A 17,587-nucleotide genomic window follows, 5' to 3' on the forward strand; every position below is an offset into this window, starting at 1 on the left:
ATCTGAAACCCTTTTCAAGTAATCACCAAGTTTTAGGTTGACAATATATCTGTTTGCCTTTTTGTCTTTGTCCAATTTCACCATGAAGAACACACGGTAATGTTAAAACCTTAGTCTGTTTGCACAATTAAAGGCTGCAAATTAATCAGTGTTCTCCAGTCTCTTCTTTTCCCTTGGAAGTTTGCTGTCCTTGGACTGAGAGGCACCTGATTCAGCTGCTGGAAGATGCATACATAAACCCTTGTTTCAACAAAACTTGCAATTACTTGGCAATGAGACTGATTCTGAGGGGAAAATATCCTGGACTTCATAGTTCCAAATTTATTGGCTTTAAGGCAAAGTTGCTTGTTTTACTGGGGGAGGGATTTAAATACTGTCCACCTACATTTTGATTGCTCAGTTACAGACTCTGAGATGCAGAAAAACATAACAGTCCACTGTAATAAATTATTCTGTAGTCATTTCATTTTACTTAATATATTTGATAAAATGTATTAAATATAAATGCGTTCTTGATTTTGAGGCAGTTGTTTAAGTAACTTTAATATAAAAAAACGTATTTTGATCACATTAAATATAATCTTTATGTGTATATAATTCTAAATCAAGAGATTTTTGAATGAATCCAACACAATAGAATTAGTCCGTTTTCAATTGACAGGCACTTCCTGTTAAGTCGTTATTAACTCAACTTGTAATGTAGTTAGATTTAATTAATAATATTACATGCAATCTGTTGTCTCAATTTTATTGAGTAGCTATTATTTATCTTTTTTTACAGTGTAGGGGAATGAGGAGTAAAAAAAACAGTAAGGAATAAAATGTTATTGCAAAAAAAGAAAAGAAAAAAAGGGTAAGTATGTGCACTTTAATGTTTCTGTGTCTATGTCGGCAGACTCTCTATATGTGTTCATGCTTTTATCTCTAGCTTGGTTGTCAGTCCCACGCTTAGTATACCTCCTCCAGCGTTGTGTCAGAGATGCCGTAGCTGGTCAGGCCGAGGTCAGCCATGGTCAGGTCGAGCTCTTGGAAAAGGAGGGCAAAGGTCCCATCTCTGGCTCCACCATAAGGCAGAATGTAGGTGATCTCTTGACCGATGCTCTCCAAGAAGACTGCCTCAGGGACGTGGCGCTGCACAGTTTGACCCACAGCTGTCAAATCTGCTGGACGAACAGCCGCAAAATTAACTCACAAAACAAACACCAAAAGGATCGCCAACAAGATAACAGAGCTTTGAGGAAAGTTTCTGTGCCTCCCTTCATGTCTCCTTCATCCCCTTGAAGGAAGCTGTTTGTTAGAGTGAAATAACAGACAGATAATTCAAGATCAGCAACCACTACTGGCTGCAAAAGAAAAACAATTTCTACCTAATCTTGACACTAAATAATATCAGACACATAAAAAGGGAAAATCTTTTGGAGTTTAAAAAATGAATTCCTCTGTGTAATGTATGGAGATCACAACATACCTGATGACGTGACCTTTAAACATACTGAAACAGATCAGTGGACATAATTCTCCTGCCTCATCCATTCTGAAGCTGGGTCTTAGTGAGAATCAATCAGGACAGTGTTGCAGAACGCATCGCATCCATTATTGATCCAGAACCTCTCATACATAATTACTGCAGCTTAACAACCAACGGCTCGGTGCTTTATGAAGAAGTAAATGGATCTGCCTCACACATCAGACTGAATTATTTGTGAAAATGTGTGTGTGTTTGCTGGTGTGTGTGGTAATAAAGAGAAATGTGCTGTCACTTGTGGAAATATGATTACTTTTATGGCGTTTTCTATCTTACATTTAACCGCCCTGTGTATAATCATTTTAAAGGTAAGAGCATGGATTGATTTTCCGTGCATAATAAACTGGAGCCTACCTAAAAAATGTTTTCTTCTGATCATGCCTTGCATGAGTACTTTTGTTTACTTGATCAAGGCTGAGAATGATCAAAACAAATCAAATCACCAGCAATGCATATTTTTAGTTCGGTGACATGCTTTATGTTTGGCTCCTGCTACGGCTCAATATTGCTTTATTCGTATAGAAGTCCATCTAGAAAATCTGAAGTAAGGTCAGGGAAAATAGGATTTCATCATTTGCTTTACACACTCTACTGTAAGATCATTGAATAATTGGTTGGTAACTTGTATGAGGATTTTGTATGGTGACAGTTTTGAAATAGTATGCAATATCCTCAACAGTAAACAATTCCCCAATAAAATGACTGTGAAACACTGGAGAAGGGAAATGTGTTCTTACTAGAATATGGAAAAGAATGCTTTCGAGTTGGCTTAATTTTTCTGCCCGCGGAAGATTTTTAGTTGCTTTAAACCTGCAGTAGTCATTTTTTTGCCACTTGGGGGCATTGAAAACAAGTAGTGAACAACATCATTAAGTTGTCTTTCCAATTCACTCTTTTGCTTCAGCTTCTGATGTTATTTGGCTCTTTAGCTGCTAAATGTTCCATTATATCCAGTAGCTAGTCTCTTACTTGGTTTGGCTTACATTTGGTGCTGAGCAGGTAGTGAATAGTGGGTTTTTAGATCTTTTTCATAGAAAACAGCTGCGAGATGTGATGCAGAAATGTAGCTATGAGAACAGTGAGAGTGAACCAGAACAGTAAAGATAAACAATGAGATAAAACTTGTTATAAAGCTCTGTAAAGCATAGGAAGCTGTAAATTAGGCTGATAGTTTGCATGAGCAATGCCAAAATATTGATTATAGATCATTTAAATTGGTAAAAGTTTGGACACACACCTTCTCATTCAATGCGTTTTCTTTATTTTCATGACTATTTACATTGTAGATTCTCACTGAAGGCATCAAAAATATGAATGAACACATATGGAATTATGTACTTAACAAAAAAGTGTGAAATAACTGAAAACATGTCTTGTAGTGTAGATTCCTCAAAGTAACCACCCTTTACTTACTAGAATATAAGACATATTTTCAGTTATTTCACACTTTTTTGTTAAGTACATAATTCCACATGTGTTCATTAATAGTTTTGATGAATCTACAATGTAAATAGTCATGAAAATAAAGGAAACGCATTGAATGAGAAGGTGTGTCCAAACTGTTGGCCTGTACTGTACATCAGCTAAGCTAACACAATATTAAGATAATGAGTCCTGTCATGTGCTTGTGCTTGTGTTTAGAAATGCAGAATAAACAAAAACAAACCTAATACTGAACAGTTAACTACATTGTGTGATGCTTTTCTGGTTGGAATCAGGCTCAGGATACATTGTTTCCCATCTCATGGCTCTTAAATGCAATAAGAGCCTCAAGAAAGAGAGCAGCTCTGCTACTACCTATTATAGCAGTGGATACTTGGGCTCAAAGCGGACCACCGATCTCTGAAAGAGTGCATAACAGCCACTCAAGACCGGACCTATCATATGGGTGTGCTATCGACTGACAATCAGTGGTGCTGATGAGCAACATGACAAAAGAAAAAAAAAATACAGCGAGAGAAGAGCTTTCAAACAAGATGTTTCATTTGTTGGGCATTTTTCATATTTTCTGAAATATTATGTTCAAATGTCCATTATTTTTTTTACTAATGTCTCCTCGTTTTTCTGCACTCTCAAAGCCACTCTTAACTCTTTCTCTTTTACAAAAAATCCTACTTTCCCATTTTATAGCCACTTTACTGGGACATTAAAGTGCACTCTACCAGTAGTTAGAACATTTCTAAAAACATCTAAAAGCAGCAGCTACTTTACTACTCCTGTGGTATCTGTTGGTGTGCTATTAAAAAAGGTGGTGGAAAAAAAATCAAAGAGGAAATGGATTTTCAGCACACTTGGACAACGCTATTTTGAGAAGTTTTATGGTTATTGTTTGCCTGTTTTGGAACTGTTCCCAGACTCTTGAGTTGTTTTACAGAAGGCTGACATGGAGCTCAGCTATAGTACCTACCTCAGTGTTTGTTAAGGTGGCTTACACATTTTACTTGAGGATTGTACACAGAATGTAAGAATGTTGAGTTTTGGATGGGATATTCACATAAATATTTACACAATGTGTTATATTAAAATTCAAACATTCTTGAAATCAGTTAGTATCTCAAAACAATGACTTGCTAACACATAACAATGAGAAACATTCTTAAAATGATGAATTAACTCAAAACGACGACTTACAGTGTGAAAATAATATTTTTTTCCAAATAACGTCTTAATATCTATTATCTCAAAATAATAAACTATTTTCAAAAAAAGTTTTCTTGTTATTTTTGGTGACTTACTCATTATTTCAGGATAGTAAGTCATTATTTTTAAGAGAGTCAGAGTTTCCCATTATAAAGACTAATTTCTTTTCTTTGGAAATTTAAAGGTTAGATTAGATTTGTTAAGTGCTAATTCTAAAACATACGACAGGCAGTCACAGAGATAAAAGTTTTTACCTGAGGGGTCAGAGTTTCCCCAGCTTTGGCTTCCAATGCCATCATCTAGGCTGCTGCACGTCGAAGGACACTCTTTCTCCTGTTAATCAGAATTTGATGAGAAAAATGATGCCTTACCACTTAGAATGATGAACAGTTCCTTCCTAACAACGCCTGTCTTGAATGAATATAATAATGGATGCCATCCACACGTTTCTATTTAATTGCTCTAAGCAAAACTATATTAATGAGACAGTGTGGTCAACCTGTAATGCAGCATGAAGTCACAATCTTTTCAGTCTAATAGACATTACCGCACAATGAAAATTATGTTTTAATTCCAACAAAGGTTGAATAAACCTCATTGCAAGAACTTTATGACACTTATTAAATGGGGTTTAATCACACTGAATGAGATCAGGACAATCAAACTTTGTCCAGCTCTGTTTCCAAATTATATTGGCTGTGTAATTGCAAAATCTTCCACTGAATTACAAAGTTGCCATCCAGGAAAAAGGGTACTGTTCTACACAAAAGGTGTTTGCATGTTTCTTTCTTTATTTCAAACAAATGACTCTGCTCACCTCAAAGAGCCTGCAGACTAATGGTAATTGCTCTAGCCCTGCTGGCATCAGTGCATCTTGTTCATTTGCTCCTATTGATTAAAACTAAGTGTGCGAGGCACCATTGGCGAGCAAAAGCGAGAATCACCCCTCTCCCCGGTGACAATTAGTATCATCCAGCACGTAGGCGTTTGCCAATTCTCATGCTGGGAGAGACTAAACACAGATCATTATAGGGGGAGGGTGGCGAGAGAGAAAGAGCACTCGGCAAAGTCAGAGGAAGCCATGTTCAATAATAGACAAGAGAGAGGTTACTGTTGTGTCAAAGGGGCTTGGAGCTGAAGTTGTTTTCTTGATACATGAAGTCAAAAAGAATGATCCCATTCCAATTACAGCAATGTTATTCAAATGTAATTCAATAGGGAGAAAACAAAAGGGTAATTGCGTGGTCAGGCAAGGGCTCTAATCATCAAATTTGTGTTTATCTGAATATAATGAATACATCGAGCCAATGTTGCGTTGGTCAACAGCCATGTGTGCTGGTGAAAAATCCTTGAGGGTATTAAAATGATGGTTTTTGATAACTTAATCTGAGAAATATCAACATGTTTAATGTTTTTAATGTTCCAGGTTCAAAGCTAATCATGAAATCGAAACTACATAATGGCTTTTGTACCTCCTTGGCCTGACTTTGTACCATTCCATCACGCTGAGCTGTCATCTTTTCAGTCCCATCTCGGACCAGAGTGAGGTAGTAGCCGCTGCCAAAACATTTCTTTAGGAAGAGTGAGGAGCCGCAGCAGCGCATCTTGCCGTGGGAGATAATGGCAATGCGATCACCTAGGATGTCCGCTTCATCCATGTGGTGTGTGGACAAAATGATGGTACGTCCTGAAGAGAAACGGAAAGAAAGACTCCATCAATGGCAGCGTAATGGGCGCAATAAGAGTGCTTGATGTCTGAAGCAGTGTCTACACTTGTGTGAGTCAAGAAGTAAAGTGTAAAAACATTGGATTGCAAATATAGAAAAAAAAGTTAAGGCACAGACTGCAAATTAAAAAATAAATAGCACTTCAGAAGTATTTTCTCTTTGGACCTTGTTTGTTTTGACAACTGTAGTGATAAAAAAGAAGCCTGACAAGAAAGATGCCACGGATCAAAAGTGTTCAAATCATGCCAATATCACAATCTGTCTCTGCATGCTAGTCACTTATCTCCTTATTGCCAATTCCACAGTGTTTTTACCCATGCTTATCCGCATGGCAACAAAGCAAACTCCAGAGGAGTGCGTGGGCTTGAATCTGGGACAAAATTAAAATTATGATAAAGGCCACCCTAAGCCTACTTTCTAGCGTTTCTATGAGACCACATTTTATTTCAGCAGTCTCTTTTGTGCTGCGAGTCCTTTGATTCGAGAGGCATCAAACTGAGCACAATTGCAATGACAACTACAGCATGCATTGCAAGGTTATTCACAGGTGTTCTAATCCTTTAATATCATGCTGCATCAGATAACACATAATAATTATCACATACCCCAGAAATCAGGAACACGACTAGATGTGTAATGAAGTCACAGCATGGTCATGTCTCTGCAGTCGGCATGAAAGCAGTATCACAGAGTTCTGGATAACTTTTGATCCAATAATTTTTAAAACAGGAAACATTTAACCCAAAACCTTAACAAAGTGAAAAAAGAAAGACCTGCTTAGAAGTCAGACGCTTTGAAAAGACTGTGTTAGATCAAGGGAATTACATATTTTACAGCTTGAGTAAAACCAAAAGAGTGAACACATGGTAATTTAGTACATAGTTTATTTAGATTTAGCTTTTAGAAGCATGGCTCTATGGATGACAATGTCAGTCTATTGGTTAATTGATTGGTACACCCATTTGGTCCATATTAATGTATCATTGAATGTATTGCTATGAAATTTGGTACAGATATCAATGGTAACCTGTCCTTAATGTCTGTGTAATGGCAATCATTTTTGTACCCTTAATCTTTCATTTTGCACCATTTTCAGGTACATTTTTTAATTTGGCCAGTGCATGTACATGTACTAGTTACAAACCTATCTCACAAAACAGTTTGCCTTTCTATCAGTTTTATGCAAAAATGTTGTAATTTGGGGATACGTTATCAACAGAGATCACATGCAAGACCCCTTCTCAGTCCTCCTTTTCCAACCTGTAGAATAAGACACCCATTGATGTTGACACAGTCTACACTTCAGGTCAAGAAATACCTGCTGTTTTTTGGTTTCTGCCCCAAACTGCATGGTGTTACAAGTGGGCATGTGGATACCTATTGAACCTATTTTCATTCAGGTATCTTGAGGTCAGAGGTTAAGGTACCCCGTTGAAAATGGCCATGGCAAAACTTTAGTCTAACTTTGCAGTGGTATATCACCCTCTTCCCAACTAGATATTAAGATACAATGGGTATCAATGTATTCCTTAGATGTTCTAGTGGTAAATATTACCATAACAATAATCTCTGTCACGAAAAACTGCTATTGTTGGTTCCAGATGGGAGCCAACTTTTTAGGTTCATACAAATTGTTCAAAATGAGGTGCATGAACCTGCACAGGAACCAGTTCCACGTTGAGGGAAAATACAGTTGTGGAAAAAAATATTAATCCATTGTTTTCTTCAATTTTTTGTTCATTTTAATGCCTGGTACAACTAAAGGTACATTTGTTTGGACAAATATAATTATAAAACAAATAGCTCATAAAGGTTTAATTTGAGAGCTGACATCAAGCCATGTTTTTTTTTTGATAATAACCAAAATCATTATCAAGACAAACATGGAAATGGCTAGATACCAGGCATTAAAATGACAAAGAAATTGAAGAAAACAAGGGTGGTCTAAATCATTTTTTCCATGACTGTGTGTATTGATGGATATATGTATTGATGAAATGGCTGTAGATTCTTGTTAAGACATGATTTTGAAAAGCAAGCTCAGCTCCTTACAGAGTTTACCTGTGTGCCATATCAAGTATATCAATCTCAAAACATGGCAGGAGATGCACCCTCAGTAAGTAGCTGACTGGATGGAGTTTTCATACTTTCTTCACTGAATCTGGTGTTCATTGCAAAAGGTCAGGTGCTCTGCTGAGCCTCTTTTTTTTTGCCCTGAGCTAGTTAAATTTGTATCCTCGCAGGTCACATTATCTCAGGGACAAGGACACGCTCAGAGGTCATTAAGTGCAGCACAGTGCAGCCATTTTGCTTGGCCAACTATTTCCACTCTGTCTGCCCTCCTCACATCTCCCACCTCCCACACTTACTTTTTGTGTCCTGCCACCAGCTGAGCTGCTAAATCCATCCCTTCTCAGTTAAGTATTGCTGCCTTATGCTATGCCAAGCAAGTCTGGATCCCTCTAAATACAAACTCCGACAAAATGCCCAAGTTGAATGAATGCCCACAACCCAGTCAATTTAACATATGGGGAAAAAGCTATGCTTATGAAGGCGGTGGGCTGCGGAGATTGCTTGAGGTTTAGTTTGACTGAGCCAGCTCATTTTGTATGGGATGCTCAAACTCACAGATGATTTTCCTGGGGATTTGTTGTGCTTTACAAGGGAAAAAAAATCAAATCGCACTGCATCATCCATGAGTTGGGAGTAAAATAAATGTGTTTGGACTGCAGATGGCCCACAAAGGTATTCTGATTTATAGTGTGTTGTGGTGCATTACAGCACAAAGTGATATATCAAATGGAGTTCTGTGTTCAGGTAAATTGGTAGTACTCGCACTATGTACAGCAAAGTGAGGCTGGAAATCTGGTTTCTCTTATTTAGCTTCCTTCCCTCTAAATCAAGTTGATAGAAATGGATTTCACAGTGGGTGAGTAAGCCTGGACAGATATTATGTACATCGGCAGTAAGATGAATTATTGGACAAAACCGTATTAACTGCTGTTTGCGGAAATCATCCATCCATCCATTCATTAGCTATACCTGCTTATCCTCTGAAGGGGAGCAGGGGGGGCTGGAGCCGATCCCAGCTGACACAGGGCGAGAGGCGGGGTACATCCTGTCCATTCACGCTCACATTCACACCCATGGGCCATTTAAAGTCGCCTAATAACCTAACCTGCATGTTTTTAGAGTGTGGGAGGAAACTGGAGAAAAACCCACGCAGGTGTGGGGGAGGCCACCAGCCACACTGCAAAAAGGCCAACTTGTGTTTTTTGGCCTAAAACAGTGATTTAAGTTGGTAAAACTTGGAAATATAAATTATTGACATTTAGGGCAATAATGTAAGTTAACACAACAAAGGAAGCCAGTTGTCTGCTCAAAAACAAGTTTGTGAGTTGTTGTTCTTATTTCTTTGTTGTGAAATGTGGGAAAGCTGTGAAATTCTGTCATTAGCGAAAGCTAGCGGCTAACTGATGCTAGCGGCTAATTGATGCTAGCGGTTAATTGATGCTAGCGGCTAACTGATGCTAGCGGCTAACTGATGCAGCGGCGCTGCTTGTTACAGCTACAAGAGTAGCCATTAGCGTATCAATGCTAACTCAAAATTGTGGTTGCAACATTAGCTGACATTTCATCGCGGCGTTACAATCGTGCCAATTCAGCACATTGCAGAAGTTAGCAGAAGTAAGGATTAAAAGTTATTACAATGTAAAATTATAAGTTAGTACAACTTACAGTTGAGTTGACAAAAATCTGAATTCAGAGTTGAGCAAACTCAAAACAAAACTTAAAATATTTAGTTTAATTGTCCAACTTAAAATTTTATCGAAGTTTGTTGCCCATTTTGAGTTCACCCAACTTTTCTTTTTTTGCAGTGCAGCATGTTCAAACCCTGCGACCAATCTAGGTCGATAAATTTGAAAATGACCTTGACCTCATTTACAGGCTGTCCACAGAGTTAAAACAAACATATGGGTCCTTTGTTTCAATTGATACAATGAAAAACAGACGGGTAGAAATGCTGCAGCGACTTCCGGCTTAGTGACTCATGGAGTAAGACGTGCCTGCTGGAGCTGCTGTGAAACTGTCTTAAATTAATATATAGATGTGGAGGCTCACCCTGTAATCTTACACATATGTTTTTCTCTTGTCCAGCTCTGACGAACTTTTGGCATATTTACTTCAACACCATGTCTGAGGTATTCTCTAGAACTATTCACACTTCGCCACACATTGGCATTTTTGGTCATCCGGATGATTATACACTATATTCTACTAAAGAATTGGAAGTGATAGCTTTTACCTCAGTTATTGCTAAATGTCACCTCCTTCTGAACTGGAAATCCACAATAGCTCCTTCCAGCACGCAATGGATTAAAGAGGCTATGTCCTTTTTAAAAGTAGAGAAAATTAGATATTCAAGAAGGGGAAACTTATGCAAATTCTAAGACAAATGGCAACCGTTTATGGACTTTTTTGTGACGATGTAACCCCCCCCCCCCTCATTTATTTATTTTTACTTCCTCCTCTTTCCCCTCTCTCTTTTACTATTATTTATGTATTTTATCTGTTATGTTTATGTGGTCAGTTTATTCATTTTATACAGACTATGTCTAAATATCTAAATATTGTATAGTCTATTTGGTTTCGTTTTATGTGACCGTTGTTTGTTCTTAAAATTATACAATTTAAATCTAAGGATGTGTACAACATGTTTAATGTCAACACCAATGTACCCTGATGTAGGTATGTCCCTCTGTTTTTTTTTGTATACACATCAATAAAAATATGAAACACAGAAATGCTGCAGCCCCTTAAATATGCTAGAATTAACCAATTCTAACATGGTGTAACTATTTGCTGAAGGTTACACAGGTTGAAAGCATATTTTTCTGTCTGTTTATTGTATTAAATGTTATATGATGTTCCAAATACTATGCAATAAAATCACTCCAGTATCCCTCTCCAACCTCTGCAATATATTTTATTGAAGTTGTTTGATTTCAACACATTAGCATTTTTACTAAAAAAATCATCAGATTGGCCTTTTTTTCTGTCATGAAAATGACTTATGTAAGATCACATACACGGGGAAAAAAACAGCTGGATGAATTTTTAGTCCATTTGTACTGCAACATTGGTTTCAAAGCTACATTAATTTGTATTCCTGGGAAAAATGCATTATGTATGTTATTTAAAATTTTCACAAATGCCAGAGAAACTAAAAATGCATGAAACTGTAAGCATAGTCTACAATAAATAGCGTTGCTCAAACTATATTAAATGTGAGTTCTCTAAAAAATATGAACTGTTTCCCACATTTTCTTTCCTTGTTTCTCACAAACTGAATCACCTTCCTACACATGTCAGGTCCAATCTCAGCATAAACACAGTATTCATGTTGTGGGATTTAATATGCTCAAAGATGTAAGATGCTGTTTATGGCATTTTAGAGAAGCCGGTTTATGTTATTTAACTGTACAACTTCTAATTAAATCCTAATAACTTCAGGAGTGCTAATGTGTTTACTTCTAGTGATTACATGGCTGCTGATACAAGCTGTTAAACTGAGTAATTCAGTAAGACAGTTGGAGAAATCCTTGGATAGCCAGTTTTCAATAAGTTCTGAAACATTTGGGGCTTTGTATTACGTGCATCTCAGTAAAATCAAATGCCATATTTATGTGGCTGCAAAGAGCTACAGTATGACAGAAAAAAAAAGAGAACCAGACCTTTCAAGGCACTAAAAAAGGTATGTAACTTGGTAAAGTGATCAATTAGAACCAATAAATCAGGTTATAGAAAAACACACAGGGCTGAAAACAGAAGGCTGAATGTAAAAATCCATTATATGAATATTATCCTCAGGGCCATTTTATAACATAATGAGTGGGGTAATTTAATAGTAATTAAAATAATTAAAAATTCCTAATTTGGTTTTTTCTTTAAATCTTCACTTTCTATGGTAATTGTATAATGACACATGACAAAAGAGACAATAAAGCCACCTTAAATGCAAAGATCTAAGGAAAAAAATCCAATACCAACATGCATTAAGCCTCTTATACATATTGAAAGTGCATTGAAGATTGCATTTTACCTATTAGAGCACGTACACCATGTTCCATGTGCCAAATAAGCCGAATTTAATCAAAACAATACAGACTTAGGGCAGTCTGGTCAACCAGTCTGTGTGAAAAACCGGAACACTTAATTAGCTATGAAGAGCCACAATATTAAGAGCAATCCAGCCTTCAGCTTTTTCAAACAAATAGACTGCCTGTAGCCTTTTTTCCTTAATGACAAACCTTAGTCACACTGTAGTGCAAATAAGACTGGAGAGGCACAAACATGACTCACTGAAGCAGGCAGGATGTGGGTGTTCTCATTATAACAGAGTTATCTCCGCCTCCCAATTGGAGTGAAAGGACTTGATTAGAGAGAGAGAAGCTAATGACACAGTGAGGGCGGGATGTCACTCAATGCACATTAAACATTTAGACATCTGTTGAGAGTTATGTGTTACTATAATGTCCATGTCCTGCTTAAAGCCACTCGCAACCACACAGTATATAAGGCCTACTATAAGAAAGTGACAAGCTGACTGATAGGACAGACAATTAGGGACTCTGTTAAATAGCAATGTCAATTAAAGCTTCTTGGATTCACTTGTCTCCACTTCCATTTCAATCTGTTCCAGTGCAATTTACAATTTCTCTGCACCCACAGCAGAGTGTCACGGAGGGCAAGGCGGAAAAAAAATAATAATAAAATCTGCTGGCTGGCTACTATGGATGTTTCATACTTTCCAGGCTTTCATAGTAGATACATTTGACTCTGGACAGTTTAAAGTTTAACTTGAGCTCGGCTCAGTTTTGGAAAGTTTCTCAGTTTGAAACAGATCAAACATGAGCTCTGTGCATTCCAGTCAATTCAACAAACATTGCAGCCTTCAGTGGAGCCTTGGTTCCACCACTGATTCCTTACCTTGTTTGTATTTTAACAGCAGTTCCCAGATACCCCTGCGGGCATAGGGGTCCACTCCTGCAGTAGGTTCATCCAAGATGACGATTTTTGAGCCGCCAACAAATGCAATAGCCACAGACAGCTTCCTCTGCATCCCACCTGCATGACAGAACAATCTACATCAGCTACAGTGTCTTTGTAATATATTTTTGTCTTGCACATGTCTTCTTATAACAAAAAATATTGAAAGCTACAGCTGACATGAAGTAGATATTCATCTTTGTCTTTGATAATCAGTGAAAAATCCCACAGAACCATCTGTCAACATTATATTTCAGATGTAAAATGGACACAATATTGGGAACTGATTATGGACTAAATGTGTCACGATGTACCTCTCCACATTTTATTGTCTTTTGCATGGTGTAAAATGATTGATGGCAGGGAAGTAGATACACCTTCCTCGGGTTATTCCGGTTTCCACTCTCATAGCGAGCTCTTCAAAATGCATCCAGTGTAGTGCTAATGTAGTGGAAATGTCAGCATAGATCAACCTTGAAAGTCATATTTCAGTGATTTTGCTCACAAGCAATCCATGACTAGGGACAATTTATCAAGCAGGACCTGCTCATGCCCCCCAGACAATGAATTACAACCTGTGACACATAGGTACAGTGCATGTGTACGTGGAGATAGATGCATGTGCATGTGAAGGAATAACAGGGCAGCTTTATGCTGAATAGAAAGGATAATCTACAGATGATATTCCTTCCCAGGGGGAATAAATGCATGCATCGAGCGCAGAAACTGATGAACACATCAAAAAGACGAAATTTACATCTCTGCATAATTTCAATCAGACACTGAAATACCTGACAGGTTCTTAGCGAGATCCTTCCGCTTATGTGGTAAACCAACATCCATAATCATCTGGTCCATCTCAATTTTCACCTCATCGCTGCTGCGTCCTTTCAGCTTGGCGTAGAAGTAGATATGCTCCTCCACTGTCAAACTGTAAAGGTGGAAATGATATCGTACCACCCATTTGACTTTGACATGTCAGGCAGCATGAGTGACAAAAGATGGCATAACCTGCCAGTTATGCATATGTAGGCGTATGAAATATCTAAAATGTCACATTAAGGCATCATGCAAGGTGATATGGCTCCATTCTATGTATGGTGAGACTCAAAGAAAAGTCTGAGTCATCTTTAACTACCTCACAGGTGGGATCATAATATGTCGTAATGTCTATCTCTGTGTTTGCATGAATATTTTAACCCTACTTAATATAGATGCTTTGACTGTCTGGGATTAATATTAATGAAAGTAATTTGCAGGTGCTTAGCCATAATTATGATGTAGGACTTGTGTCGAGTTGCAGGTAATCAGTTTGTGGAGGGAGAGAAATAGAGGGGACTCTAAAGGTGAAATAAAAAACTGAATAATGGTTGGGAATGATGCCATTAGAAGAAATTTAGTGGATGGAGTGAGCAAAGTTCATTTCATTTTTTAGGGGAAAAATGGAAAGGAATAATGATGTGTTGATGAGAAACATAAGCCGAGACTGAGCCCTCATTATGCACATTATTAAATTGCACTGTAATTATCTTTTTTTCTCTTTCTTCCTCTTTTTTTTTTAAGGACACCAGAAGCAAAACATGATTATACCAATAACCAGTGGAGAACAGGGATGGGTCTGCTGAATTCACTCACTCATTGAATAAGACATTGTGCTGTGGGCACATTCCCAAGTACTTTCGGATGCTGTCCATGTCCGTGTGGATGTCATATCCGTTGATGAGAGCGGTTCCTGATGTAGGCGGAAACAGTCCTGTCAGAATTGACCTACCGAGAAAATAAACAAACAAACAAGAGACAAACATTGTGATTATTATCTGATTTTGATGACAATTATGATGGTTGTTATTATTATCATTATTAGCCGAATATAAAGCTTTTTCACTTCATATCATGGGAATGAATATCATAATTATGGAAGCCCATTGATGCAGCTAAAAGCAAAAAATAAGATGGAAATTGTGACATGTGATGAGAAAAAAAAACTCCCTTTGACATCTAGAAATACTGATTTAGTATCTCAAAATAATAGAAACTTTCTCAACATAATGATTTACTTACCTGGTTGAACATAGTGGGGAATTAGATGTATTTTGTGCCTCATTGATATGACATGTCAATAGCTATTATGTCCTACTTCATTAACATATTCTGCAATAATGGTCAGAAAGTAAGTAAAATACACTGTTGCCCATATTTGTTGGAATAAAATATATATTTTTGACCTCTTTCCATGAAATGATTGTGACAATATGATGTGTATGAAGTGTATATCTTCTCAAAGCTTATATCTTCTCAACTATTAATCAACTATTAATCAATCTCATCCAAACATATGACAATGAAAATGAAACCACAATTAACAGAGAAATGTCTGAAAACAAAATGATTCCAACTTTATGAGTTAACCACTACAGCTGTGTAAGAAGATTTGGAGCTATGACTATCCACTATCTAGCTATGTATTAAATTGCTGAATAGCCTGGGCAGATCATTTCCAAACAACAACAAAAAGGGTAATAAAAAACTGGGTAACACTTTCTATGAAGACTATATCTATAGTGATTTATGAGCGCATTCATAGTGAATTATAATGCTCATTATAATCAATCATAATGCATTATGACTGCATTCATAAACACATATAAAGCTTCATGATGCACTATATCAACAGTTATAAATATAGCTTATAATGACTTATAAATCCAAGTGTCTGATGAGTGCTCTTGACTGGTTATAAACTACAGGCTGACTGACGAGGCTTATAATACATTACAACTACTCATACCCCTCTATACACACACCTCAACAATCAATTGTTCTAAGGACTCATAGGATGCCATAAGTATAAATAAATGATCAATGTATGCTTTAAGTAAAGTGAGGTTCATATAGACGAATCTATAATGCATGAAAATGTGTTACACTTTACTTAACGCCAACAATGAAACATCATGATTAGCTATACTGCTTTATAGATGCGTCTATATGAAAGTGTTGGAGTGTTCTTCATAGAAAGTGTTACCAAAAACTGCAAAAACACACTAATCTAGACAAAACGAACACATCAGCAACATTTAATACTGAGTGTTTTGGTTAACCCTTTATCAGGCAAAGAACCATATTTGGTAACTTGAGTCTTTAGACATCTATAAAAGGTCTCCTCATAGAACCACATGGATTTCTACATCAGATAGTAACACTGTGGCATCTGACCAATCAGTAAATCACACAAGATTCAAGCTTTCCTTTATTGTTATTATATTAAAAAGTATACAACTAAATTTCGGTGTGCTTCTCATATATAAGGTGCTGTAAAAAAGACATTCAGACATTATGCATTTGTAATAAGTAGTCTAAAAAGATAATAAAGAGTTTAAAGGTAAAAGATAAAGTGCTGATGGATGCAAATGATGTGTTATTGTCTACTTAGGGTTGCTGTGGGAAAGAGACTATAATAAATATTATAATAATAATAATGACTCAATTGACCTCTATTTACAATATAAAAACTGAAACATTTTGCAAAAAGTCTTGTAATATCTTCCAATAACACTTCAGGGTTGACATTTTCAATTTCCAGGAGGGGCCTATAAAGGGTTAAAGGTTAGGGAATACTATGTGGGATGTGACAATGCTTTTGCATATTCCCAAAAACGATGGCTTTTTGGTTGTTTCTACTGCGCATAAACTCACTTGTAACACTGCATGTCACAGATAGATTGATACTGTGCTGTGGAAATGCATCCACACAGAGCTTCAGTGTGTGACAGAGTCCTTCCTCTGTCCTCTCCGTTATTGTGTTCTGTTATGTTTCGTTACAGTTGCTCAGAGCGGATGTCTTCTCTTCAGCCCTTAGTCCTGCATCGCTTGCTCTCTCCCTCGCTCATTCTTTACGGGCCACTGGGTTTCAGTTATTTCCTGTCATCCTGAAGCCCTTCCAACTTCACCACAATTTTTTTCAAACAGCAATTAGATAAGTCCCACTGTCAACACAACAGCTGACTCTGTGTCATAAATGTCCTCTCAGAAGATGTCACTCTTTGAAAGCAGACGCCGCTGAATGAATGTAGCTACAGTAAAGTCGTCATTGTGTACAAGTTAGATTAGTTGGGCTCTGTGAAAATACATGAATATTGAACCAAGTGGCGAAGCACTGGGGAAATAGATAATGTAACTCACATTGTGGTTGTTTTTCCGGCTCCATTGTGGCCAAGAAAAGATGTGATCTGATTCTCATAGAAGTCTATACTCAGTCCGTCCACAGCGAGCTTCTTTCCCGTCTTGTAGATTTTAACAAGATTGCGGACTGAGACCCCTGCTTTCATATCGGGTGGTGGCTTCTCCAGATACGCTTTAGAAACACATAGATACATTCATAAACACCCATATATATATAAAGAGAGAAAAGAAAAGAAAAACAGGCCAAATTAAATCCATTAAAAAGATGAAACAATTTCTTACATATTTTTAATCGTATGTATTACAATTTTATTTATTTAATTTCAAATGTATTTTACTTTTTATTTGTCTGGGCTTTATGAATAGATATAAATACCTATAATTGTGCTTTTTGAAAGTATTAAAAAATATATATTTTAAGGACAAAAACTATGACTGTAACGTAAACAAAAAGGTCACCCTT

The 17,587-nt window shown here is 37.0% G+C and overlaps 1 protein-coding gene across 1 annotated transcript in view; it reads right to left on the reverse strand.

The window, feature by feature from the left end:
• The window catches only part of LOC131989445 (phospholipid-transporting ATPase ABCA1-like), a 218,859-nt gene that overhangs the window by 99,095 nt on the left and 102,177 nt on the right, over positions 1-17,587 (reverse strand). Inside the window, exons 22-28 of the mRNA XM_059354665.1 lie at positions 17,125-17,296; positions 14,578-14,709; positions 13,734-13,873; positions 12,883-13,020; positions 5,638-5,852; positions 4,420-4,498; positions 958-1,160 (exon numbers count right to left, since the gene is read on the reverse strand). Of these exons, the coding sequence (XP_059210648.1) occupies positions 958-1,160; positions 4,420-4,498; positions 5,638-5,852; positions 12,883-13,020; positions 13,734-13,873; positions 14,578-14,709; positions 17,125-17,296 (1,079 nt within the window). The remainder of the gene's footprint in view (positions 1-957; positions 1,161-4,419; positions 4,499-5,637; positions 5,853-12,882; positions 13,021-13,733; positions 13,874-14,577; positions 14,710-17,124; positions 17,297-17,587) is intronic.

The sequence above is a fragment of the Centropristis striata genome, chromosome 17 (assembly GCF_030273125.1).
Source record: "Centropristis striata isolate RG_2023a ecotype Rhode Island chromosome 17, C.striata_1.0, whole genome shotgun sequence".
Lineage (NCBI taxonomy): Eukaryota > Metazoa > Chordata > Actinopteri > Perciformes > Serranidae > Centropristis > Centropristis striata.